The following is a 27,786-nucleotide window of genomic DNA, read 5'->3' on the forward strand; positions in this document are numbered from 1 at the left end:
ACACAGCAGGAACTGGGGTGGAGAGGCTCGAAGAAGAGCCTTAAGCTAAGAAAAGAGAGTTGAGACTATTTGGGGGATCAAGGCAATGGGGAACAATTTGATCACTGATTTTTCGTTGTTGTTTAAGTGAAGTATGATGTGATATTTGGATGTGAGTTTTAAAACGATCAGTCTGGCTACAGTTGATAAAAAGGAAAGGAGACTGGAGGCAGGCAGACCACGAGGAGACAGAGAAAGGAGTCCAGGCAAGAAAGAAATTATGGGAATGGCCACGGAAGAAGAAACACTTGCTATAATCCAGTCCAGAGCAGGTGTCAGGCAACTATGCATTTCTGCCCCATGAATGTCTGGAATCTGAGACTCGAGCCTCCTTTTTATCACCCTCTCATCTTCATCAACAGCCTCACTGGTCCTTAACTCACTAGGGAAAAGGGATGCAGGGGTCTGAATCACCTTTCTAGCTTGCTTTTCTAAGTCACAAAAATATATTCATAGTAACAAAAGCACCCTAAGTTTGTGTGGCACTTTGTTACCTCTTCAAAGTGTTCAGCAGTGGTTAGATAGAACTTGCTTTCCTAGCTTCCTGTTCACTGGCTATGTCATTCTAGGCAAGCCACTGTGCCTTGCAGGGCCCCAATTTCCTCTCCATGTAAGGGATAATCATTCTTATAAAATAAAGTTGAGGTGATAAATCAGATCATATGTCTAACACACCCAGTAGAGTAACTGGAGCGTAGAAAGGTATTCAATAAATTATAATTACTATAATTATTTCACAATCGCTATTTATACTTCACCTGAGGCAGAAAGGCCCAGCTAAGGGTTATATCACCGAGTAGACACTGGGAAATCTGTTCCAGAGAGAAATTATGCAGCTTGAACAAACCTATCCAACAAGTTAGTAGCAGATGTGGAGTAGAACTCATGTCTTCTAAATCTCAATCTTGTTTACGTCACATTGAACCTGATCATCTTGGACCCTTTTTGAAACTGAAGGATGTGGTTCCTGCAAGGCTTTCCTAAAACCTCTTGCCTCTAAAATTGCCCATCTAGGCTTTTAAAATAAATCTGTTGTACCTTATCGCGCTGTTGGCAGCATCAGGGTCTTTGGCATGTACTCTCCCAACCACGGTGCCAGCGGCTGCATTTTCTTGGACTTCATGGATGTAACTTGGGGCCAGGAACATGGGGGGCTCATCAGCATCTTCCACTGCAATCTTGACTGTCACGGTGTCCTTGAAGGGCCCGTTGCTGATGAACTTGGGGTCGATGTGCACGTTGGCTGCCTCTACCTTTAAGCTGTATGCTCTTTTGGTTTCAAAATCTACAGGCTGGCAAGAAGGAAGAGAAGATTGAAAACCAATTCCTTGAAAGAATAATGGAAGAGAAAGACCTGATTGTTTTAAGGGCAGAGTGAATAGTTCCTCAAAGAGAGAAAATCAGTGTCTATTCAATATTCAATTACCTGAGCCATTTGGTCAGAAAATCAGACAAATCAGTTGCTGAAACTTGGATTGTGCTTATTGGGTAATTCTAGGAGCACAACAAACACAGAAGGACCACATGATCTAAAATCAACCTCATTCTAAATAACAAGATTAAGGCTGCCAAAATTGGTCACTAAAAATCATCTAAGGAAAAGAATTAAAACACTACAAAAATAAATGCTGTGGTCCAATCTGTAAAGTACTAAGAATCTTGGTAATAAAAATACCCGCTGAATTGGGCTGGCCTGGTGGTGTAGTGGTTAAGCTTGCACACTCCACTTTGGCAGCCCAGGGTTCATGGGTTTGGATCCTGGGCACAGATCTACACACTGCTCATCAAGCCATGCTGTGGCAGTGTCCCACATACAAAATAGAGGAAGATTGGCACAGATGTTAACTCAGGGCCAATCTTCCTCAAGCAAAAAGAGGAAGATTGGCAACAGATGTTAGCTAAGGGCCAATCTTCCTCACCAAAAACACAAAAAACAAAAATCCCTCTGAACTTCAGCCAGAAAGCAAAGGGATGTCTTGTTAGATGACTGCTCCCCTCCACGCCTACACACATCTAGCTTAATCAGACTAATAGCCTCATTTTTTAAGTTCCTGACCCAGCACTTCCCAAAGTCTGGGACTTTTGCTGGCAGTGCCCCATAAGATGACTTAAGGTGGTTTATGGGTAATTTTGGTGGGTGGGTTTGTTGAATGACATTAACTAACTTATTGACACAATTATTCCTCTTGCAATTCTTGCACTCCTGAACACATCAAGAAGAAAATCTCAGTATGGTGCTAATTTTTAACATATCTGTTATGCTTCTCAGTCTCCCTTTTGCAAGACTACGATACAATTTTCTAGCTAGATTCTAACAGCATTGTTTTGTTTTGATTGTGCTCATTTCTACATTACCTTCCATTAATGTCAAGTGATAAGGAGGATGCGAATAATGCTTTCTTGATATAAGACATATGGGGGGGGAAGTCCAATCATAAACAGTAGAGATTTTACACAGATATGAAAAAAAATTGAGAAACAGCATTTGCATGGCTGCAGTTAATGGGAGATTTATGGTAAACACTCCCTAATTTTGAATGAGAGGAGGTACAGTGAATCAATCAGCAAAGGATGAAAAGTCAAATTGTAGCAGAGAAACAAGCCCTCATGCCCAGGAAACAGAACTTTCTAACTAACACTCTGGATGATGCCGAACTACCAAATGTTTGGAAAGCGTTGGGTCTTTTTGGGCGAGCATCTGCCTGCCACGCTGCCATCATCTGCCCAGAAAACACTTATGTTGAATGGGCACCTAATCATAGGGCTTAGTCCTGACCTAATTCTACAGAACTCCAAACTAAGGCTGATTCCATTTTCAGGAAAGTTAAACACGTTCAACTTTTTCCATCATCTTCCCACCCCCATCTTGCCAGAGTCAGAGAACACTCCCTCTTCCTGTAGCCAAGTCTGCCCCAAGCTGCTCCATCATTCTGGGACTCAGTAGTTCCTTTGTCCTTCATTGGGTGACTGAGCAGCAGAAAGGAGTCATATTTATAGATTGAAGGTATGAGATTGTTGTGATTTCTCAACAATCTCTGCAAATAATAGACAAGATAAAAAAACTGGAATATGATCGTTCTGAGATCAGGTAAGGAGAAATTTTTAAATCTCAGATACTCTGTTGATGCTCCTAGAGCAGAACCTTTGGAACCTGGTTGAGGCATATGCCTAGGGACCCAGAGTCACGTTCCCACTGGAACGTTCCATTGATGTTGAGGCTCATACAGTCAAGCTGCAGTTTGACTCATACTTTTCAGATCCCAAGCAAAGCTCCCCAAATCTTTGCAGACACTTGTCTGGAATGCCCTCTCCTAGTTTGGTGATATTTTACTAAGCCTTCTGGTGTCAGCCCAAGCTGTCTTGCCTTGTGACGTCCTCCTCAGCTCCCCCAGGCAGATCTGCGTGGTCCCTTAGCTGTCCTTCTGTAGTTCCTCATCTCCCACCCCTGCTAGGTGGGGAGCATCCCAAACGAATCTACTGAGTCTGGTTGATCTTTGCGTCCCCACTGCCCAGGAATGACTGATCATATACACCAATCACTTTGACTGAACGGGGAGCAGGGCTGATGGAAGGATAACACATAAGCATTTAACTACAATTTATTCCCTGCCTCCTTCCAAAAAAGCTTTAAGGTAGTTTCCCATGTGAACATTTATATCCATGTTATGAGTAGTTGAAATAAAGCTAAATGAGGCAACACACTGCATAAGCCATAAAAATCTTAATACCCCCTAGGTTACTAATCCTACCTCTGAAAGTTCTCCCTGAGGGATCGATTCAACAGAAAACCAAAACAAACAATATTCAAAAATGCATGATGTTTGTTAGATATAATAGAGGGTTCTATCTAATCAGGGGAAATGTACACACGAAAGACCAAATCCAACTGTGAGATTTTATTAAGGAAATAATAGTCCATCAATAGGATGGGATGTTATGCAGTCGTTAAAAATGATTAAGGATATTATGTAACAGCATGTAAAGTGTTTACGATGTGACATTAAGTTAACAAATGAGATCACCCTATGATGGCAACTGTGTAAAGTGTTATATATCCACATCTACATACATGTGGATGAAGAATAGAAAGAAATAAGGAGACATCGAAATAATTTTATTAAAATAGGGAATATTTAAAATGTCTTCTAATGCTTACACACATTTGGAACTTTATGCCGCAAGTTTAAGCAAATGTTCTTTTACATATGAAATAACATTTTCCTCTGTTTTAAACCTAAACATCAGTGCTTTGTACAAGATTATTCCTCTGCCTGGAATAAACACACTCAATTGGGGAAAAATGTGCAAATTAACCATATGCAGAGTTCGTCTGTGATGTGTGAGTTCCACAGGGTGATTTAAATGTTTCAGGATTTAGAGAGACAGTGTGTGTGTAGACCCTGAATACATCGAAAACAGGTGACAACCTTAGCATAACCAAGTACCCAATTACTTGAATAGCAAAGAATGAGAGGCAGGAATTGCTATGTCAATGCTCATATGTCAGTGTCAAGCAGGAGGGATACTAATATTAATTAATGAGGTAAGTTGACAGCTCTTTGCTACACACAATTCACACAGCCACTTTTCCAAAAGAGAAATTAGAGGGAGGGAATACCCCAGCCCCTTGTGGCTGATATTAGGCTTCTGTGGCTATACCATCCATCGTCACTAGTGTTGACTTCTCCCATACCCAAAGTTGACCCCAACTTCCATATGCTTTTACGACAGAGACCTCCTTGGTTTCTCTTTGTTCTATGTCCCATAATATTTCTCCCAAACCCAAAGAGGCTTCCAAATGTGAAAAGTCAGCTTCCTAGAACACATCTTTCCCTTCTTCCCTTACGGAAGGATTCCTTCCAGGAATCTTCCCACACCCCACCCGTGCCCTCTTCTCCAGCTCCTGGCCTTGTTATTGATTCTTTAAATTAATTTTTTATCAGTGTTACAGTCCAATCTTTTCCATTGCACCAAGGAGCTTAATATTCATGCTACAAAACAAAGTTGAAAATGAATGCTTGATTAGAACCAAGGTAATCCCATCATCCAATTCAGATTTAATGCTCCATATACTTTGATGATGGAGAGGTGTTGATTTCTCAAGTGGCGAATCAGGGGGGAAAACCATTTTAGAATATACTGGAACTGTTTCTTCATTTGAAAGTGAATCCTATCTGGCTTTCTTTTATGAACCTTTCTGGTCCAGCGGTTTCCAAAATGCCTTGAGAGGGAAGTTGTTTCAGAACACCCTAGGTTTCAATTCTGTGTCTGTAAATTGCTAACTGCGTGATTATGACAGGGTCAAATTATTTAATCCGTCTGAGCCCCAATCTCTTCATAATTAAATGGAGATAACACTGCCCATTGGGATCACACTATCGACTTTACATGATTTTCGTGAAAAAATAAGTGAATGTTTCTAAGAGGCTCAGGCTTTATTTGGACAATATTTAGTATTGAGTAAATGCTAGATTTAAAAAAAACAAAACAATAAACCTTCTTGGTTGTGAATTAATTCCAAGGACACATTTTCAGTGACAGTTTAACTGACTCTGGGAGAAGGTCCATTATTATTGTTTCTCAGGTTCAATTTTGAGAGAAAATCAAACAGAGGATTGGTTCAAGTTTCATAGAGTGTCCAGCAATGTAGTGGACCCTGGATATCTGAAACAGGAAAAGTTCTGAACAGCTCATTTTAACAGATTCAGCTTGGCAGATGTAAAGGGGGAAGGCCATGCACGCTCCGGGCTATTCTCCAAAATTTTGATTTATGCAGGCGAAAACTGTGCCAAATCATATAAGAACTAACTATTCATCTCAGCTGGGCATCATCAGCCCCTTTCACCAGCTCCCTCTGCAGCAACAGAGAGGAATACAGTTCTGTCATCTCCCTAGAGCTCAGAGCTCAACTGCAAAGTCAGGTCAGCCCCCAGTTGTGCATATTCTCGTTTCTTAAACTTCAACTCCCCGTTTCCCACAGTGTTGCCTTGACAAAGCCAGCCACACCACTGACGTGTCTGATTCCTCACCCTGACTCACCTTTTTCAGCTTCACCACGCCCTCCTGTGTTTCATAGTCCGTTGTGATTTCAAACAATTCCATACCGTCTCCGTCAACAATATTGTACGTGACTAAGCCATTTTCTCCAATGTCTGGGTCTTTAGCCTTCACTCTTCCCACTTCCTCCCCGGGGACAGCTGCTTCTGACACAGACATCTGGTATACGCCTAGAAGAAGAAGACATCTATTTTTATTTTCTCTTTTATTTGGCAGCTGTAAAACTTTAGATTTCATTGAATCTCAATACATTTCTCAAAGGGTTTGAAATTGAACTTTCTATTGTTCGAAAACATGAAAGCAGTGGATGGCTGGGAGGAAGATCCCACATGGTCTGCTTGTCAAGGAAATACGTTCTACAAGGGATGATGAAACAATATCGGGGTCCAGGGTGATATAGTGGGGTCACTTGCCATGTATGAGAAAGGAAAACAATGCTCAGTTATATTTCCCATCAGGATATGATGGAAGACCCTGTAGGTCTTCATACATTCAAATAGCCAAGACTTCTTTTCATGTCTTCGGGATGGTCCATAAGTTATTTCCAAGGTTCACATATGGCACTGCCCAGGTGCCCAGAAAAAAAAAAAAAAAAAACCTTCTTTTTTTAAAAGGCTTCCATAGCTTCATATTTATTTTAAAATCAAATGCAAATTTTATCCATCAAGATAATGGCCCTTTTAGCTCTATATTTGACACTCCTCTTACCTTACCTCCATCACCATTTGATTAAGCCCTGACTTAGTGGGAAAGATTTCTCAGTGTGGCCTTCCATATATATTCATTTCCTATTTATTGGGAACCTAACACATGCCGGGCACTGTCCTAGCCCCTGGAGACTCAGGAGTAAATGAAACCGTCAACATTCTTCCCTTAAGGAGGCACACTGAAGAGAAAAAAGCAAATGTATACATACTCTGATGTCACTGCTGGGAAGAAGAAGAAGAAAGTATGGTGAGGGGCAGAGGGTAATGAGACTGTGAGTGTGTGGCTGTGCGAGTGTGGTGGTGCATGTGTATGAATGTGAGTGTGTGAATGTCTATGCTTGCGTTAAATATGTGTGGGTGAGCAGGACACAGATGGAGAGACAGATTGATTTTGAACAGCATGGTCCAAGAAGGTACCCCTCAGAAAAAGGCATCTGAACTCCCCTGAAGGGAATGAGCAAGAAATCTTGTGAGTATCTGGGGATACAAAGTATAGACAAAAGGAAGAGCAAATAGCAAAATTCCTGCTGTTCAGAGATAAGGGTAGGTAGGTAGGTTGGGGCCCAACGGTGTGAAAAGGGCCTTGGAGGAGATGGAAACGACTTCAAATTTCGTTTAAACCTAGTGAAAGCTACTGGAAGGTTTTCAGTAGGGAAGTGAGATTTGAGACGATCTTATTTACATTTTCACTGTTAAAAAATATTCCGTGTAAAACAATACAGAAAAGCAATGGTTGGAAACCTTGCCTCTACCGCTTCTAAGCTGAGTGGTCTTGGGCAAGTGACTCAACTTCTTTAAGTTTTTTCCCTCCTACTTAATTTTATCAATTTCAATACTCTGTCTATATTTACCTATATTATTTGGCTTTGAATATTTCCAGTTCGGACCCATACTCAACTTAATCACATCATGCCCTCCATATTAAAGGACAAGTGGAAAGTGGGAGTCTGTAGATGATTACCAATTTACATGAAGGTTTAGAAAAACCTGCTATGAGTTGATTTTCCCTAAATCTAATTTGAGCTTATGGCTGTGAAACTGTTACCTGGACAGTAGTGAGGTAACATTACCATATGATTGTATGAGAGCAAGGACATTGACGGCTGCCTGCTAATAATCCTGCTTGGCCTTTTCCTTCTAGCATACTAGACAATTTTAGAGTGTGGATAATGGAGCATGAACTTTTTTAGAGTGCTATATGAGGCTTAAGCTTATTGGAAATGCTGACCAGGCACAGCATCTTTCTTCACCTTTTTTGGGACCCAATGAGAACTGGTCATTGTCTTGTAATCCTCTGTCTCAATGTCTCCCTTGTGTAGAATGTGTCTTTGGATTCCTTTGATGACCACGGAGCCTCCCCGGGGACATACTTGGTTGCCTTGCTTGTTTCCTCATTTGTGAAAAGTGCCATTTCTCTGGCATAAACTCACAGGCTTTACCAGCTACTCTCTTAATCTAATGAAGAAGACACTTTTATGGTGAACTGCCCATGTACCAGCATCATTATGATTATACTGTCCCTTTGTCTATACCTATACATACATAAACAGATTTGTGTTTAAATTCTGGCTTTGCCACATTCTTTGGGCAACTCACTGCACCTTTCAGGGAACCCAGTAGGCTCTTGTAGAGATTTGCAATAGTGGCAACTATTCACTAAAGGATGGTAGTTGCTGTAATTAAGTTTATGAATAATAACCTTTCAAAATCATTGTTACTTTTATTTCCTGCAGCAATCCAGTAAGTTTTGTTGAAGGACCATATTCCCTAGATAATGATACTGGCTCATATTTGTTGATAATTTATGCCGGATATCAACATAAGATTTTATGCTAGTTCATTTAGCTCTAACAACATCCTACTCATTAGGTCTTGTGGAAGACTGTATTTTCTGAAAATGACCCAAACAATATCTCCCATCCCACATACTTTTCCTTCAACGTGACTTTAACAGTCCTTCCATTGAAAGGTGGGGCTACAAGAACTCCACTTAAATTTGGGCAGTCTTATGACTACAGTGAAAATGACTGAGTGATTTCTGAAGCTAAGTCATCAGCGGCTATACAGTTTCTGCTTGGTGTCCTTGGGGCTGTCACTTTCAGAATCTATCCAAGCTACTCCATGGAGAGGCAAACATGGAGGGGAACTAATAGCCAACACCAACTCGCCAGCCATTTGAGTGAGCCATCTTGGAAGTGGCTCCTCTCATCCCAGTCAAGCTGTCCCCAGTTGATGCTATGGAAGAGAGACCAGCTGTCTCCCCCAAGTCTTGCCCAAACTGCAGACTCATGACAAAAATAAACAATTATTATTGTTTTAAACCACAAAGGTTTTGGGCAGTCTGTTACATAGCAATAGATAACTAATCCAGGGACTGTTACAGCCAGGTTAGAAAGGAGAACACTAAGACAGAGAAAGGTTAATTAATTACTAGTTCACATCACTAGGACCTAAATACGTAGCAATATAGATTTTCTGTTTCCAAGCTTGCGGAACTTTTCATATCTCCTTTTTCTCCTACTACTTCTACTCCACCTAAGTTTTCTTGTTGCTGTTGTCCTGTTTTTGTTTTTTCCAAGAATGATATAAAGAGCCTTCATTTTTCTAGCTTTCTTGAAAGGTGAGTAAGGCAGGCTTGGGTCGGAGAAGACAGCTGGCTGTGGCACCATGGAAAAGTGAAAGTCAAGGCCACCTACTTACTCTGCGGAAACTTTGGTGGGTTGTCATTGACATCGGTCAGCGTGATCGTCACTTTGGTTGTTCCTGAGAGTCCACCCATGTGTCCACCCATGTCCTTGGCCTGGATCACCACGTGGTACTCCTCCTTGGCTTCCCTGTCCATGTTGGGAAGGGCTGTTCTGATGATACCTGGACAGGTAAGCAGAATACAACATAGATACTCATTTATAACAACATCCTAACAACAAAAAAGTCCTAGATATAGGGGAAGAAAAGATGAATAGGACACGCTTCAGGCATCTGTCCTCATGGAGGAGTCACTTGGACATGATAATTATAGCCAAAGGCAGACATACCTGAAGCATCAAATAGAGGTACTTTCCCACAAATTGTCATAATTATTAACATAGTATTAAAATTTTATGTTTTACAGGTTGAACTGTAAATGCAAGTAATAACCTCATTATTCTCAGGTATAATGCTGAAAGCTCCTAAAGACTGAAATATCTGAGAACCCACTGCATGGATTATCTGTGACTAAGCCCATGCTTTTGGACTGCCAGCAGAATCTTTAGAAAGTTTATCCCTACACGCAGTTCTTAGAAACATTTCTATTGTGCAAATTAAAAGTAGCAGGGATGTATTTCAAGTAACACATTAAAATGTTAACAATGTTTTAAAGAATGAACCAAAAGGGTTAAAAATATACACAATGCTCATACAAATGCTCACTGTTTACTATCGCCTACTGCTGACAACAATGATAAATTAATGATTGAATTCTGCACGATCCCTGGATATCAGCACATAATTTGCATGAAAACCATGCTCACTTGAATCTCTTGGGAACATGTGCGAGCTTTTTCTGTCTGTAGATATGGTAACATTTATACTGGAAATATGAGAGCGCTGTGGAAGCTTTAAGCTCTTATCCTTCTCTTAACCCCCGCAATGTTTGTATTTTTCTCAGCAATACCCTTGAACTCACTGAACTTTGTTTTCCTTATCTGTTAAATAATTTGGAAGGTTCAAATTGGTGGCTCTTCACCATGAGACCCTGAGACAAACAAGATTGCAACTGGAGTCCCTCCTCCGGTTTTTAACATCTCAAAAATCTAGATGAAATTCCACAATAATCCTTGGTTAAACCTGGAAAGGCTAAATGGCAAATGCCTTTGATGAAATCACAGCAAGCAGCCCCATAGATTGTGTTCTGAAGCAAAGTGGCTAGAAATAAATGATTACATAGGTGAGCAGAAATTATGTCTAGTAAATGAGCAAAACATCTAATTGGCAGACTATGCGTATACATATAAACACATATACAAACAGTCATGTGCTGCATAATGAGTTTCAGTTAATGAAGGACCAGATATATGATGGTGGCCCCATAAGATTAGTACCATATATCCCAGGTGTGTAGTAGGCTATCCCATCTAGGTTTGTCCAAGTACACTCTATGATGTTCCTACAACGATGAAATCGCTTAACAATGCATTTCTCATTTCTCAAAACGTATCCTTGTAGTTAAGCAATGAATGACTGCACATATTTGACAGATTTTAAGTATAATAATAAATCCAGATTATTGTAAATATCTTTCAAATATATACAGCACATTGTGGAAAACAGAAAGGGTTTGGGGGGATAATATTGTGGACTAGTAGTTTCACAGGATTTTAGTGTTTATTCTGTAAAAAAAATCCTAGAATCAAATTTGCTATAAATGAAGTGCAGCATCTTGATTTTGGTTTTGGTTGTTATGTTTGTTCACTCTGGTTTTGCTATTTGTTTCCTGTAAGACATCTGCTGGATGGTGATGCCCACTGGGGATCTATAAGTGCAGTGGAGGAGATGGGGACGTGTTGTCCCCCAAACACACTTGAGCACTAACACCGCCCCCCCCAACCCCTGCACAGTGGGCTTCCAAGCAAGCTTTGAGACCTGCCAGTTTGTATATCAGCCCCCAAGTTCTATAGTCTCTTAATTTGGATCCATAGTTGATTTTAAGAAAAAATCTAAGTATTTTAAGATAAATTCTTAAATTTAAATTGAATTTTAACACAATTTTAAGACAAAAGATGCATTTTAAGATTATATTTATTATTGTGACATGGTGAAATACAGACAGAAACAATAAGAAGTATGGCTCATTGGACACCAATGATACGCCAGGCACATGAGCAGTGTCTAATCTTTGCAATATTTCTGTAAGGTGGCCTTTTTCATATTTGAGAAAACTGAGACTCAAATAGGGTTAGTAAGCAGGCATGGCCTCCTGATCCACAATGTGTCAGAGATCGCAATGACATTCCACGGTACCTGTCTGTGCTTCTACTGAAAAGTAGGGTTGTCCTTCCAGAATACTGTACACTAACTTGGCGCTGTTTCCGTAGGTGGGGTCATCTGCATCTGAAGCTGTCACCTGGATTACTGACGTTCCTTCAAAGGGAAGTAAATTCATTAGCAACAGTCCCTCAGCTTTTCAAATTATATTCTAGATTACAAAGTTTCATCATAAAATTAAAAACTGAGGGAAGCCCCACAATCATTCAACATGCTCTCATTTTCTCATTTTCCCAGGGTTGAGATGCAAAATAATCTTTTCTTCCTTCCTTATTATCATTTTTTTAAAAATTCCCATAGCTTAAAAATGAACTTTCTATATTCATAGTACCTCCTGCTATGCTAAGTAGTTAAAATAATAATATGAACATTATTGCAAAAACATTCTAAGACCCATGCAATTGAAATGTTCAGTATACCAAATAATTAAATAAAAATCTTCCCAAAGAGTCTCATAAAGGGTAATTAATGATGAATTGCTTTTCATGAAAGGACAGAGTGCAGTCTCCCATCTGTAGCAGAGCAATAAATACATCATTTTATTGTTGCTTTGCATGTAATAAAATGGCTGCTAATACTACATTTTAATTAATTTATGGCTATAAATATTGTACAGAATGTTGTTCCTTACTGGCATGAAAAGTGCATCTTCCCACCTCTAACGGATCTCGTAGTCAAAGAACAGAAACCTCCAGGAGACATCTGGTGAGATCTAAGGTGAACATTTGTGGGTCACAATGAAAGGAAACCAGGGAATTGAAGGAAGCTGGGAGTCTGTCTTGCCTAGAACAACCTCTGTTCCTTGCTGAGCACAAGTATCTGGGGGCCTGGCATGTTGGGTTTCAGAATGGAGGGGGAGAAGCTGAAGGGACGGAACCGGCAATTATCGAGTTCCTCTGTGTTAGGCACTGTTTGGGACACATTTCACGCGTTCTGCCATCGTCTGTCTGCTCAGCATTTTCTACATCCATTGTACCTGTGAGAAATTGGATGTGAGAGTAATAAAGTTGTGCAATTTATTTTGCAAAGTGGGTTACTGCTGGAGTCAGGAGTCTAACTCCTATCCAGCAAACAACCAAACTCAAGTTCTTTTGGTGACATGAGCAGCAGACGGGCAAGGTTCTACGTGGGAGGCTGGGCAGCTTGTTTACGCCGCCCCTGACAACCCTTTCATTTACAAGGTTGTCAGTGATTTTCATGTGGTGCAGAAGTAAACCTCACTTTTTTCTAATTACTCTTCTGTAATTCCTTATTTCCTGCAAACAACTTTTTTTTGAGCTCTTCCTATCTAACCAGGCACTATTCTAGGTAGTGGAGATTTATAAAAGAGAGTAAGCTCTATTCTCTACCATCATGGTACAGCTAGGGAAACTTATTCTTTTATGCTTAATTTGCTTCTGGAGCCCCACTAAGTCCATTATGACTGTTTGCATTTTACATCAATGTTATTTGACCTTCATCATAGTTTATAGATGACAAAATTAAAACCGAGAAATATCTAAGAAGTTGCCTGGGTTTATTCGGTTGGTCAGGGGCAAGGCCACGATTGCAACCCAGTACTGACTGCAGACTCTACTCTCATTGTCCATGATGGGAAGTGTAGGTGTTACCTCTAAGCATCAAGGAGGCTCAAAGGTGGGAGAAATGAAAATCCCCTTGGAGTATCCTTTTTGGTGACCGGCCTTTTCCTCCTGGCTCAGTTGCTAACATTATTGTCCTCTACTTACGGATTTATTTGATGTCTGTTGTTTCTCATTAAAATCCCCAGGTGAATACTGATGGACTAAAGGACTGGGCAGGTAAAAGGGAAGAGAAGAAGGCAAGAAATGGCTCAGGGTGGCTCTTGTAAAGTATGAGAAGAGTGTGACTTTCCTGGAGATGGAGAAGGAGATTTTCTTTTAGCATCACGGGCTCTACATGCAGAGTGGAAGGAGCTTAGGGCTCTAGGCTCACTTCTGCTTCTAATTTTCTTGAGCAGCTTGATTCCCATTCTTGCTGCTTGGTTTTCTCATCTGTAAAATGGGTGGCTTGGCCCTGGTGATCCTTAACTTCATTTGGACTCTAAATCTCTGATTCATATAACCAGACTCAATCTGTGATCCGAATAGCCCTTCTCACTGTCTGAAAGGCAAACTTTTCTTAACATGAGGCATGTTTCTCAAAAGATCACAACTACATGCATTCTATAAAGCAAAATGAAATTCATTGCCAGGAAAAGGTGGCTAATTGAAGAAATCTTTCAGAGAATTATCCTCCAACAATGCAATGTGTCTTTCTGCATAATAAAAAGACATACCTACTTCTGAGTTATTCTAATAGATGGTGACATAGTGTCATGGGTAAGTGTTATTCTGGATCCACTTAATAGCTCATATGACTTTAGATAAATGAGTTAACCTGTTTCTGGCTTGGGTTTCCCATCTACAAAATATGTCAGATAGGACCTTCCTCATTGCAACGATGAATCATTGCAAAAATTAAATGCTAATAGTGCATGTAAATCATTAAGTAGCATGATGCCTACACAAAAAAATATTACCATTACTATTACTTATTGAACATCAACATGTGCTAGTGACTGAATGCGTATTGTTTCTAATCCTGCAAGACCAGAAATTGTTATTCTCTTTCTACAGAGTAAGAAACTAAGGCTCAGAGAACAGACATAACAGTTTCCAAGTCACACAGTGACATGCACCAGACCAGAATGATCTGGATTCAATCATGTTATTTCCTCTCTTCGATACTTCCTCAAATTTTGTATGTTTAGATTTTTTTTTTTTTTTTTTTTTTGGTGAGGAAGATTTGGTGAGCTAACTTCTGTGCCAAACTTCCTCTATTGTGTGTGTGGGACACCACCACAGCATGGCTTGATGAGCGGCACGTAGGTCCACAGCTAGGATTCGAACCTGTGAACCCCTGGCTGCCAAAGCAGAGTGCATGAACTTAACCACCATGCCACCAGGCTGGCCATGTATGTTTAGATTTTAAAACCTCAGGTCCATTTTAAATATTCAAAATTTCAGCTACACAAATGAAATTTTTTTGTTTTTTTTTTGCCAAAGAACATATAGCATGAGCTCTTCTTCTTGATTTGGGAGTACGGGCACCAGCTCAGCCACCTGCAGAGACACCAGGCAGAGTGGGTCTTCCCACAGTACGCACCCACGTTGGACCTCTCGGGCACGTTGGCATGGTAGGTCTCGTGTAAGAACTCAGGAGGGTTGTCATTAATGTCCTGGACCTTGACGATGAATTCTGAGGGAGGCTCCAGCGGCCGGTTGGTGTCTCTGTCCACTGCCTGAGCCATCAGCGTGTACTGGGCTCGCTCCTCTCGGTCCAATGTCTTGGTGGCATGAATGTTCCCTGATTTATCATCAATCACAAAAATGGTTCCGGCTCCTTCACCTGAGAGAATGTATTTAATATTCCCATCACCAGAGTCAATATCGGAATGAAGCTGGAAAAAGAGAAATGGAGATTTGTAATTCCATGAGGGATGCAATGGGGGGGCAGAGACTCACTTACATGCTTTTTGCTACAATACACACACACACACACACACACACACCCCATGAGAGAAGGCATTCTCATACCATTTTACAAAAGAAGAAATAGAATCTTAGAGAAGTTAATTGCCTTGGCCAAGGTCACACAGCCAGGGAACAGTGAAGCCAGCGTCCAAACATTTTTTTTTTAATTCCAAGATTCATACTCTCTCTCCCCCTCTCCTATTATATATGCACACATACAAAATATGCATACAGAGTTATTTTGAAAGAAATACATTCATATTTGTATATTTAAATTATATATAAATATATAAGATTCTTATAAATAAAATAGAATAAAAATAAACATTTATGCAATAAGTCAGTCTTCTCAGTTCTGATTCTCATTCCTTCATTTTCACTGCTCAGAGACAACTGTTATTACCAGTTTCTTGTGAATCTCTGGGACATATACTATGCATGTGCAAGAATATCTATCCAGATACACAGTGTCCTAGTGTATTTTTATGCAATAAAGTACCATAGTGCACACATCACTCTTCACCTCTGTCTTCCTACAACAATAAACTCAGGTGAGCCTTCCACATTGGTCCATGAAGATCCACCTCATCCACTGTATGGATGGTATCATCATTTCTCTTAGCAGTCCTCTTCCAAAGGACGCTAAACTTGTTTCCTGGCTTTTGTTCCTACAAACAATTCATTGATCAGACCTTTCCAGAAGACTTACTGTGTGGCACCCTGGGAATGACACTGGGGGATGCAGCCTGCATGGAAGAAGCTCCCATTCTAACCATAAAGCATGAGGTGGGTGGGATGGGCTGATATAGATGTAGTTTCTTAGACAGTAGAAAGAAGCTTAAATGTCCTTAGGTTTTTCACTTTCTTTGACAAAACCCAGAGAAAAAATGGTACTTGACTAAATTCACACTTGGCAGGGCCAGGAAATCAGCCAGGTCCTCCTCTAAGCAACCATCCTGTGCCTTTCTGCCTTCCCTCTGCTGTGTGTTTCATAACATGGAACTCTCCCAAAGACCACGTCCAATTTTCCTGTAGCAAGAAATTCCTCACCCTCCCTTGTCGTCCAAGCTCAATGTCTGCAGCTTTCATCTTAATCTGAGTTCCTCTGCCCTCATTATTCCCTTCGTGGGGAAAGGGAAGCTTTCCTTTCACTGCTTTAAGAGTAACCAGGAAGATGAAAAGCCTTTGGTTCTGCCTACTACATAGGAAAATCCAGCATAAATTAAAACTCTTTAGCTTATTATTATTGTATAATAATATTATTATATAACAGTTATTATATTATTTTACACTTACTATCATCAATGCCATTTTAATATTAATATGATTAATGCCATTTTAATTATTATTGTTATGAAACCAAGGCTTAGAGAACTTGCCCAGAGTCACAAAACAAGACTGAACACATTGCTTTTTAAAAATTTTTGTATTGTTTCAATTTCCCAAAAAATATTTAATTGATCTGCAGTGTCCCAATGAAAGATCAAATACTTCAGCTCAGGGGGATGCCTGTAGGTACAAATTACCGAGGCCATTTTGACTCTAGTCTACTGTGCTTCTCAGGAAAAGAAAAAGAAAAGCACACTTTCTCTCATTCCCTTCAAAACTTGTTATGCATAACAAGCTATGTGCTGTCATTAAATTATGCTAACATTTCTTATGAATAAGGTCATTCTGAGTAAAATATAAGGCTATTTGATGGCCTCCGATGAATCAATAGCGTTGCCCCCATCTTCACACAAGTTTCCATAGTGAGGGCAGGATCCTTGTACCCTACTCTGCTTTCACCCCACCCATCAACAATGGTTTGTATGTGTTCATTTTTCCTGCCTCAGACCTGGCAAAAGCTAGGGGCTCAGCCTTGTGCATGAGCAACAAGGAAGGAAATGAAATGCTGACTTTAATGAGAGTGCCCAGACAAATGTGTCTAGGGTCCTTCATGTATTACATATGAATTTGGCAAGTCGCTTGGGAATTAAACAGAAATTTCATGATCAACCGAATAACTAGAAGATTTCATAAATATACTCCTCCTTATCTTTTTCTTGTTTTCAGATTTGCAAGTTGGATATAAATTCCTTTTTTTCCCTCTCCAATAAAGATGTTCTATACAACTGACAATGGTATTTATTAGGTTCCACACGGAATTCAGTTTGGGAAATCACTCGATGCTATCAATGGATCCTGTTGCTGAGGTGTACACAGCCAATTTCTAACTCCGAAGACTGATGGCTTCTCCTCTGCATAGCACAGCGTGACACAGCACGCTTCCTGCAAGAATCCTGAAAAGTCTCTGGGTTGCCAAATCCCACTTTTTCAGAGCATCTTAAATCACTCAACCTTGAATGTCGTCAATCAAAAGTGATTAAGGAACAAGTCATCAAGTCTATTCCCTTATTCGTGGGGAACCATAGGTCAGCATTATCTCAAAAGGAAGATCCATAGCATCCAACCACTTTCTTTCCTTTCCCCCCATCCAACTTCACACCAGACTCATTCTCCCGTGCTTAGATTTTAAAGGTCACTCACTACTTCCCTTTTTCCCCCTACTCTCCCTGTTAGTAGGCATGACAACTGCTTGTTCCACAGAGATGCTGAAATGCCTTTCCAGGCCCCGTCTCTTCTGCAACCCCCACCCTAATACACAGGCTGTTCCCCAATGAGAAAGTCTCCACAGCAGAAGTCCCATTTTCTCAAAACAATTCATGCACAGCTCTCCACATTGTTCAAGCTACTGCAGTCCCTGCCACGGCTGAAGTTTCTTCTTCCTCTCTGGGCACAGAGCCCATCTCCTCGATGCACGGAATTCTGAGTGCTAATTATTTCCCTGTGCTCCCATTTCCCAAGTCTCCTCCTATTTCGGGCATAATCTTTCCATTTTGGTATGAATGAATGAAATTCCTTTGATATACTTCTTCAGAAAGACACTTTCCCAGCCCTGAACAATATTATCGCAAAGCTAATACGAACCCTCCCCAAATATGTCAATTTCATAAATATGGGATGCTGTTCTCATGTTAAAGAGCAAATGACACAACTTTGTTGGAATCTCTGAGGCTCAGAAATTAGCACCCCTAAAATCTATTCTTGTCCCTTTCCCCCTTCACTGGAAAATTCTGCTCATCTTTCAGGTCACAGTTATTATCATGTTCTCCAAGAAACTTTCTTTTATCCTTCCCAAAGGTTACAATGCAACCATATCGAATTTACCATGTAAATTCATAACGACTTGTATTGAATTTCTTCATTATTCTATTCCTCATTTTGGTTTTTTTTTTTTTTTCATTGCTTAGGTGAATGTCTCTTTTCTACTAATTTCTGAACTCTTTGAGATCAGGGAAAATTCTACCCCGGTTTACCATTTGCCCAGCTCTGCACCTGCACATAGTAGGCTTTCCTTGTTATGTATATGAATACCTACCTCCTTGTAGTTAACGTCACTATCATCTGAAAGATTGTTGCATGTTTTACCATAAATGATAGCGGGCACACATTTTTTCAAACATACTTTAGACTCTCCAAATTTGCACTATTTTGTAGTAGGTACACGGACAAGGCAACATTGAGCAGTGCTATGATTCTCAAGCCATCCCAACAGGGTGTTGCCATCCCTAAGCCAAAGCAGACAAAAATCCCACCCATTCTTATGACACACCCATTCATCTCATCCAGTATTCAGAGGCTTCCCCAAAGCTAGGCTCAGCACCAGGCCCTGGGGACACAAGGATGACACCATTCCTGACAACAAGTAGCTTCAGGTCCAGTGAGGGAGACAGACAAATAAATAGACATGTGTAATACAAAAAGGAAGGCTATGATAAAAAGGGTACACAGTGTTATGAGGACACAAAGGCGGGGTATCCACGTTGGGGTTAGGGTGTGGTCAGAGAAATGCCTCCAGTTGGAGAATGGTTAAATAAATAATCATCATTTGAATTCAGGAGACCATTGTGCAGCCATTAAAGAAGGGAACTTTTATGCTATAGCATTAAGTGGAAAATAGGTGTTCTTAACATGTCTATGTTAACATATTATGGATAGGTTTATTAACTGGGGGGGAAAAGGTTGGAAGGATGTGTGAACAATGATTTTGTGGATTTTATTGGATGGGCAGAGCACTGGTGTTTTCCCTTCTAGATTTTCTGGCCATGCCTTCCTACTGGAATGGTAGAGGGAGACAAGTAGGTAGTGAATAACAGCAGCCTTACCCTGCCCACGAGCACGGGGTCAGGCCCGGTGTACTCCTCTATCACAAAGAACTGGTTCCAGACCCAGCCTCTCTTGGAACGCTGCAGCACCTGGCCCTCCTTGCCCTTCTCGTGGTGTCCGTGGAACGAGGGTCGCAGGTGGCTCCGCCGCTCCGTGGCAAAGGCCTGGCTGTGGCACAGCATGCCCAGGCACACCAAGGCGGCTTGTAAACAATAGTTCTCCTTCATTTTTGGTTACGTGGTAGGCACAGGAGAATGCGGCTGTCACCCCTTCTTCCACCAACCGTGAGGTGTTGCGGCCAATGATGGCCTCCCAGACGCGTCACACAGACCTCTCTTGGAGTGGAATGTCTCTGCTCGCTGAGCACATCACGTCAGGCCTGCCCACTTCCCCAGGCGGCTTCTACAGGCAGAGAGAAAGGTCAGATGAGGCGCAGGCTGCATCCCCACTGCATTTCAATTTCATGCTGTAAACAGTTACCCACATGGCACCCCGTGAGCACTTCACTTTGGGTAGTGAGGAGGGAGACGTGATTTAAGAAATAGTCTCTGCTTTCTCGTAGCTTACACATGCTGGGTGAGATACACACACATGGAGACCCTTCAAGGCCTATAAGAAGAGAAAATGTATGTGCTGTGCAATTCACAAGCTTAGGTCTCACTGGCTGTTTAACCACTTAGTACATATGGGTTTGGGTGAGCTAACTGACTTCTCTGAGCTCAGCTTGCTCATTTATGAAATGAGGATGAGAATTGCACCCACTGCCTCCTCAACATGGGGATTAAATGAGTAATTCCCCTAAGTCTCTCAGAACAATGCCTGGTACACTGTCAGCACTCCATATTTATCTGTTATTATTATTAATCATAATTGTGCTTGGGTATGTTTTTGTAATTAGGGCATTATGGGAGTCCAGGAGAAGAACATCTAATTGATGGGGATTGAGGATGCAGATGGCAGCGTGGGGGCAGTTAAAGGAAACTTCCAAGAGGACAGGATGGCTAGGCTCAACCATGAAGTGAGCATCACTGTGAGAAGAAGGGAGTAGATGAGATGTCCGTGCAGAAAGATCAGCATGCTGCAAGCCCAGAGCTGGTCACAAGCACAGCATGTCTCAAGACATCCAGCATCACTGGAGGGTATACAGAAGGAGGATGGCAGCAATGGATCCTGCTAGAGAAGGGAGGTCTCGGAAAATCCTGAGAAACCACTGGTGGTCACAAAAACATTTTTAAGTGAAATAATGGGTCAAGTTCTCATTGGTGGACCAATGAAGGCTATAGTCTCAATTCAATTCAATTCAATTCAATTCAACATGAGCAAGATGTGCTCTTGTTTGGTCAAAGGTCTACACAAGAAGCCAAAGATCCTACCTTAATCTGGAAGTCTTACAAAGGATATTTTACAAACTCTGTCCAGCCAGGAGAAGTGAAATAAAACACCATGTGCTATCAACTCGTCCAAAAGTCTTGTTTTTCCGTGTGTCCAGCCATGACTCAGCTACTCATCAATAGTAAGGATGACCAGCTACCACCTTTCCATACACCTTACACGTTTCTGACCTACAGTCACTCCAGTCCTCTCTCCAGTGCTCTGGCTCTTCTCTCTAGTCCTTAACTCCTGTCTTAGCTTCTTGGACTTATTCACTGGACTTAGTAATTCTGGTGCTAGAAACTTAATTCTCCCCAAAGAACTTCTGTTGCTTGTTTCCCTCTCTTAGCACCTCACACTTTCTTCTGGACAATCATCCTCACCCCCTGGAGTGCCACCCAGACTCCAGTTGGAGCTCCAGCTCCCAGAACCAGACAAGCCTCATTACTATACCCACCACCAATAGGAGGGAATTGCAGAAACTTGTTGGGCATGGAGGATAACACACTGATATTGAGGATGACAGTTCAGCACTGGTGTGTATAAATGAAATTGGTGAGTGTCCTGAGAATTGTAGGAATAAAAAGCATCATCAAATTCTTAGCAATCTACTTTGGATAAAGTGGTGGGGGGAAAAAGGGAACATGAAGGAGAAAGTATGGATCTTCGCATAGTGGAATGTACCTAGATTTGGAGATCAGATAGACCTGGATTGGAATACCACTTCTATATCTTACAATATGGATGACCTTGGCATGCCACTCAGGCCCTCTGAATCTCCAGGGTATCATCTGAACAAAGGGGATGACAAGAACTGCTGCATGTATCAGGCTGGACCCAGAGTGGGCACCGGGCACAGTGGCTCACTCCCTCCCTTCCCAGAATGCCACAATCCAAGCCTGTGGAATCTCACTCAGCAGAGGGAGGTGCTCTTGCCTTACAGATGGAGATTCCCAGGAGAGAGTGGTGAAGTGCTTTCTCTAAAAAAGGAATTGAGGAACAAGAGTGACCTGGGGATACCATAGCCATCTGGCCTCAGTAGTCTAGAAAATAAGGGAATTGGTGGAATTCTAATTTGTTGGTAGAGAACCCCTTCCTTTCTGATGGTCTTTGACTTTACCAACCCAAGCCTTTCTGCTTCCTTTGTAATATGGAACAATGGCATCTGGGGAGGTCACAGATGTACAGTTAATTTCAGGTGTCTATCATTGCCCCAATACCACTCCATGATGTATTCTGTTAGTCTCTTTTCAAGGCATGGGGGTTTCATACTCGTTGCATACAGACACTTTGGGATATGTAAAGGGCTACGTGGAGGAAAGAGGAAGATTAAAAAGGCAGTGTCATCATTTAACAGCTTCACCCTCAGACTCGGGCATATTAATACTACATCAAATGCTGTTTCTTGCAAGCCAAACTAACAGTGCGGAAGGAGCACAGGGAAGAACCCAGGAGGGGTTAGATCCTAAAATGAGGCAACGTGAAGCAACAAGAAGATCCCCAGGCTTAAGTCAGGAAGCTGAGGATAGGGTCAATAATCTGCTATTAGTTTATCGTGGCAGCTCACCAGTTTCCCTCTTGGTGGCTCTGCCTCATTCTCTGTAATGTGAAGCCACTGGGTGACACTTTCTACAAGCAGCTCCCAGCCTCATATTCATGGTTGGAGTTCTGGTGAGAGATGGTGGGGCATTTCTTCTGATTCATATGCCATCTCCTGACTAGACTGGATGCCTCTTAATGGGTGGGATTATATCTTATTCACAATTACATGTCCAGGGCCTGAGCTCTTCAAAGGTGAAGCAGGCCATCAATAAGAGTTGAATGTAAGATTTGAACCACATACTTCACATTCAAACTTGACATTGCCACCACAGAATCTCAAGAAGAAGAAATAACAAGGAAAGAGCATATGGTACAACAAGATCTCTGCCCATTTTACACCATGCCAAGTATTAAGTGTTCATTCACACGGTGATAAATTATTCTTGCATATAAACTGTGAAGTGTATTTGAAAGAAAGGGTTTAATTAAAGTTGATATTTCTACACCTCTTTCTTCTGGCTGCCATTTTGCTGTAAAGCACAATTATTTTTGACACTAGAAGTGTTGAAACTAGATGACAACTTTTTTCCTTTATAAAAAAATTCTAGCTTGATACTAATGAATTTAAGAATATCCACATGACCAATAAACAATAAACCCTTGGTTGAAAAGATGAAATTATTTTCTTCTGTTGGAAAGAAGAGAAAAACCAAATTGCTTTTAAAAGTAATTCATTGGACCCATTATTTGTAAGTGCTTATATTACTAGGTAATATATAAAGTTATTTTGATGATTAATCTCAGGTATGCATAAGATGAATTTTAAGACTTTTTTTTATTTATTCAATTTCAGAATGAAAATCTACTTAGCAAAAACTTTTTCCAGCCATTCTTCTAAAACTTTACAAATAGTAACCCCTCTATTAATCCCTATAACAAACATATGAATGGGTACTGTGAATATTCTTATTTTAAAGGATGAGGAAACTGAGGCCCAGATAAATTAAGCAACTTGTCCAAGGTTATGCTTTTGATAAGTAGCAGAGCTGGAATTTGAACCCATGACATGTGGTTCTCCAAGTCTGTATTCCTTTTTTTTAAAATTTTTTTTGGTGAGAAGATTCACCCTGAGCTAACATCTGTTGCCAATCGTCCCCTGTTTTTGCTTGAGGAAAAAGCCATGAGGCCAGGCCCTGGAGTCTATATTCTTAACCAGTGAACAATACCAACTCTTGTGTTTGAAGTTCATAAGGAAATGATATGGATACCGTGATAAGAACTGTTACCTAGAAGCCACCTAAAGTAAACCACTATTAGAACCTGGTGTATATTAATAATATGACTATGATGAAAATATTAATAATAGCTAACATTTGTCCCAGTGTTTTTATCTGCCTAACTCTCTCTTGAGAGCTTTCACTGAGTTGAGTCAATAAATCTTCATAATAACTCCACAAAGTAGGAGTATTGTTGTTTCCATTTTACAGGTAAGTAGTTTTTGGCACAGGAAGATTAAGTGACTTGCCCGTGGTTACAGAGCCAGCAAGTGGAGGAGCTGTGGTATGAACGCTGAATGTTTGGTTCCAAGATGTGCATTTGTATTCGCTACAATCTGATGCGACACTGCCTCTCTAAGTGAAGACTGCTGATCGAACATAGACACATGTCCCAAGACACACACAATAGTTTTATGGTGATAATAATTTAAGTTTTGGTGGCACTGTGTGCGGGGGAGTAATACTGACTAAACCATTAAAACCAAACCAGAAAGAGGAAGACAAAGCATTTTGTAGTAATGGCCAAAGTGAAGACGAACAAGAGGTAATTACATCAGTCCATCAAGAACACAGTCCAACCAGGTCCTTAAACAGCACATTACACAAAAGTTTATCTTTGTCTTTTATTTTTACATATATGTATATATATATATATTTTTATTTATTATTATTTTGTTTTTGGTGAGGGAGATTGGCCCTGAGCTAACGTCTGTTGCCAATCTTATTCCTTTTGCTTGAGGAAGATTGTTGCTGAACTAAAATCTGTGCCAATCTTCCTGTTTTGCATGTAGGATGCTGCTGCGGCATGGCTTGATGAATGGTGTGTAGGTCTGCACCCAGGATCCAAACTCGTGAACCCAGGGCTGCTGGAGGTGAGTGTGTGAACTTAACCACGAGGCTGGCCCCTTTGCCTCTTATTTATAAACTCCATTTCAGAATTTCTAAAGGTATAGGTTAAAAAAGATGTCTTCAGGGAGTTTTTTTTTTTTTTTTAATGCTTCTAAAATCTAGAGATCTGCTCGATGTATTCAGTGGCAGAGAGTTTGCAGGAATCACACATGAAAATTAATAGACCGCCCTCCTAAGAAGACCTTGACGTTGGTAATAATTAAGGAAATATATCAACGTTCTAACTGGTTTTAATAAAGACCCCCAAGGCAGTTCTTGAACAATTCTTCCATGGAAGCACTTTCCAGCAATATACCAGGAGGTCTAAGCATTGGGGTTCCACTAAAACATATAGGAAAATTTTATTTTATGATGGGGGCATATTGCTTGGAAGGAAAAATAAATGTTGTTGAAAGTCACAGGAGTAATAACATGACAGGAAAATGGATTTGCAAAACCACCAGCTCTAAGTGGAAGGCTCGCCTCTCTATCTCGAGAGCAGATAGCCCGTCATAAGCTACTGTGCCTTGAGCATAAAACTCTCTCGCTGTGCCTGCTTTTGTCTCCGTAAAAGAAAATGACATGTACGGGTGTTTAAGTATATTTGGACTCCTGCTGGAAATTGTTATTGGGTAGAGAAAGGAAGACGAAAGCGCTTCACAGAAAGCAAGCGGCTTTGGTTTTTCAGCATTCTCCTCCCCACAGAGCTGGAAGGATCAGACAGGCTGACCTGTTCTTTTCGTTTCCAAGGAGCTAATTTACGGTTAAAGACAGGTTATCATTACGTTAAGAATATTACCGCGGCTCATGCCAGAACTCAAAACTCCATTCTGCACACACATTCTGCAATGTCTCCTTGTCGGGGACCTCAGGGGCCCTGCTCTCCACTCCAACAAACACAGCTTTGTAACCAATCGGATTCCATTATGCAAATTAATTCAAGCATATTTTATTCCCCGTTCAGATCTCATCACTAGGGCTCTAAGCTGGTCTCCAGTTTCAAATCAAATAACAGGAATTATGCCATGTCTGAGGAAATCACCAAGAATAAGGAAAGGAAAGGATAGTTACAATAACTATCAAATCACATTGCTTCTTCTCTGATTTCTATACTTGGAGCAAAGCATAAGCTTGGGGTAATAATCACTTCTTCTCAGGTGCAAAATACACGGCAGAGTTGGCAAAATACTCATTGCATATGTTGCTCCACTTTCTAATGCCAAATTCAAATGTTAAAGTGTAAAGGAAACAGGGCTCCTTATCCATGACAGTGATATTCTCTAGGGACAAGTGGAAATTTTAAATCTGCTCCGATGTAAGTCTGAGTCTCTGCTTTTAGAGAAATAGAGAACCACAGGAATGTTAGCTTTAGAAGTGAAAGGATCACTCACTTCCTGGTGTCAGGCAGACCTGGGTCCAAATCCTGGTTCCATCACTTACAAGCTACAGAAAATCAGGCAATGATAGTAGGGATCATCCTTGATCAGGTGCGTGGTTTTTCTAGTGCTCGGTAGTACACTCAGCGTTTGGTATATATCACCACAACTGTATGTAAGTATCACTCAGATTTTATCTACAAGGAAACTGAGGCTCAGGGTACTTAAATAAATCACCCAAGGGTACACCCTGAATCACTGGCAAGGCTGCAATTCAAATTCAAGGTTATGTGGCTGCAAAAGCCATGCTTTTGCTTGACCTGGCTCCCAAACTCTGGGACTCCACATTCCTCATCTTCAAGAGAAGGAGACTGCAAGATCCATCTCAAGGACCATCTCAACCCCAGAATAGGATTTGATGTTGAAAATCATCTTTCTTAGAGGTGGATTTCATTTATTTTTAAGTATGTATGATCACTCTTGATATTCTTAGGCTCTCACAGCCACAAAGTATAGGAAGCCACAAATCCCCAGACCCAAAACATGTAGAATCATTCGGTGATTCTTTATCTCTTCAAATAATTAAATCATCTTCAAATGGTAAGATGATCAAATGCAATGTGTGCAATGAACAAATTCTTTGTGCTATACTCAATCTTAAGCTAGTTTTTTCTCACTGTAATATTTTTAAATGTTAATCATTAAGATGAATAAAGTATATCAACACATACAGGAAATAACGTTGTCAGCAGTGTCATCTCAGACTAGGAATAAACACTCTCTATTAATGTGTGGAAAGAGAGAGATTTTATTTTCAATTTTTCTTTTGCATGAGCTAAAATACCTGAGGGAAGATTAGGGCAAAAATCACAGTGACAGATGCTCAACATAACGTAACGTCATTTGTGGCATCAAAGCCCTATTTGTAAATCTCCCTTCGTCTCAGAGCAGTAAATATCTATAAAGCTTTCTTTATTTGCCACTCCTTCATTGAGCAATAACTTTTCACAGAGCCTGGCCTGGATTGGACCCTGGGGACACACAGGCTGCAATGCATCTCTGATCTGCAGACTGTACTCAAACAGTGGTGACACAGTTGTCTTAGCAGATGAATGATGGTATGAGGTGATCGCTGCAAACAGGACTGTGTGCAAGAGCACAGAAGAATCACTGACCACATGTCTGCAGATAAATTTGTAACATATCACTCCTGCTCCCCGTACTTGCCTACTCTAGCCTCTTTCAAGTAAACACCTATATTCGCAATCTCTAACATCCGGAGCTTCCCCTCTCACCCTGAGCCATGGCTGATTGAATCATATCTAGTCCAATGATAACCAAACCACAAAGTGACCGATGATTGTTCAACCTGTGTAACCTGGTTCAAAGTGATAAGCTGGGTGAATCACTTTCACTTGTGAATTTGAATGAAAGCAAACAGGAACCATTTGCCAGTTAGTGAGGGAGCAGAAACAGAAAGGTTATGAGGCACCTGGGGGATGGAGTACCACAAAGTTACATCCTATGGCCAAGGTTTCAGTGAAGTCAGTTTATGAGCAAGCCAGTTAGAAATGAAATCAAACAGAAAGAAATATGGCTTCTGTCCCTGAGCACTGCCCTGTTCTCTGAACACCTTACTGGTCAAGGACTGCCCTGCACTCCAGCTGCTGTCTCTGTGGGACCCAGTCCTACTGATCTTCTGTTCCTCAACTTCTATGTCACTTGCAATGCCCTATGCATCGGATGACAGTAAACCTCCCGT

General features: G+C 40.9%; 1 protein-coding gene across 1 annotated transcript in view; it reads right to left on the reverse strand.

Annotated features, from left to right (window-relative positions):
- Positions 1-27,786, reverse strand: part of CDH11 (cadherin 11) — a 145,326-nt gene that overhangs the window by 25,294 nt on the left and 92,246 nt on the right. Inside the window, exons 3-8 of the mRNA XM_046683684.1 lie at positions 19,570-19,972; positions 14,994-15,288; positions 11,805-11,924; positions 9,504-9,671; positions 6,079-6,266; positions 1,078-1,331 (exon numbers count right to left, since the gene is read on the reverse strand). Coding sequence (XP_046539640.1) covers positions 1,078-1,331; positions 6,079-6,266; positions 9,504-9,671; positions 11,805-11,924; positions 14,994-15,288; positions 19,570-19,797 — 1,253 coding nt within the window. The 5' untranslated portion in view covers positions 19,798-19,972. The remainder of the gene's footprint in view (positions 1-1,077; positions 1,332-6,078; positions 6,267-9,503; positions 9,672-11,804; positions 11,925-14,993; positions 15,289-19,569; positions 19,973-27,786) is intronic.

Source organism: Equus quagga, chromosome 13 (assembly GCF_021613505.1).
Source record: "Equus quagga isolate Etosha38 chromosome 13, UCLA_HA_Equagga_1.0, whole genome shotgun sequence".
NCBI lineage: Eukaryota > Metazoa > Chordata > Mammalia > Perissodactyla > Equidae > Equus > Equus quagga.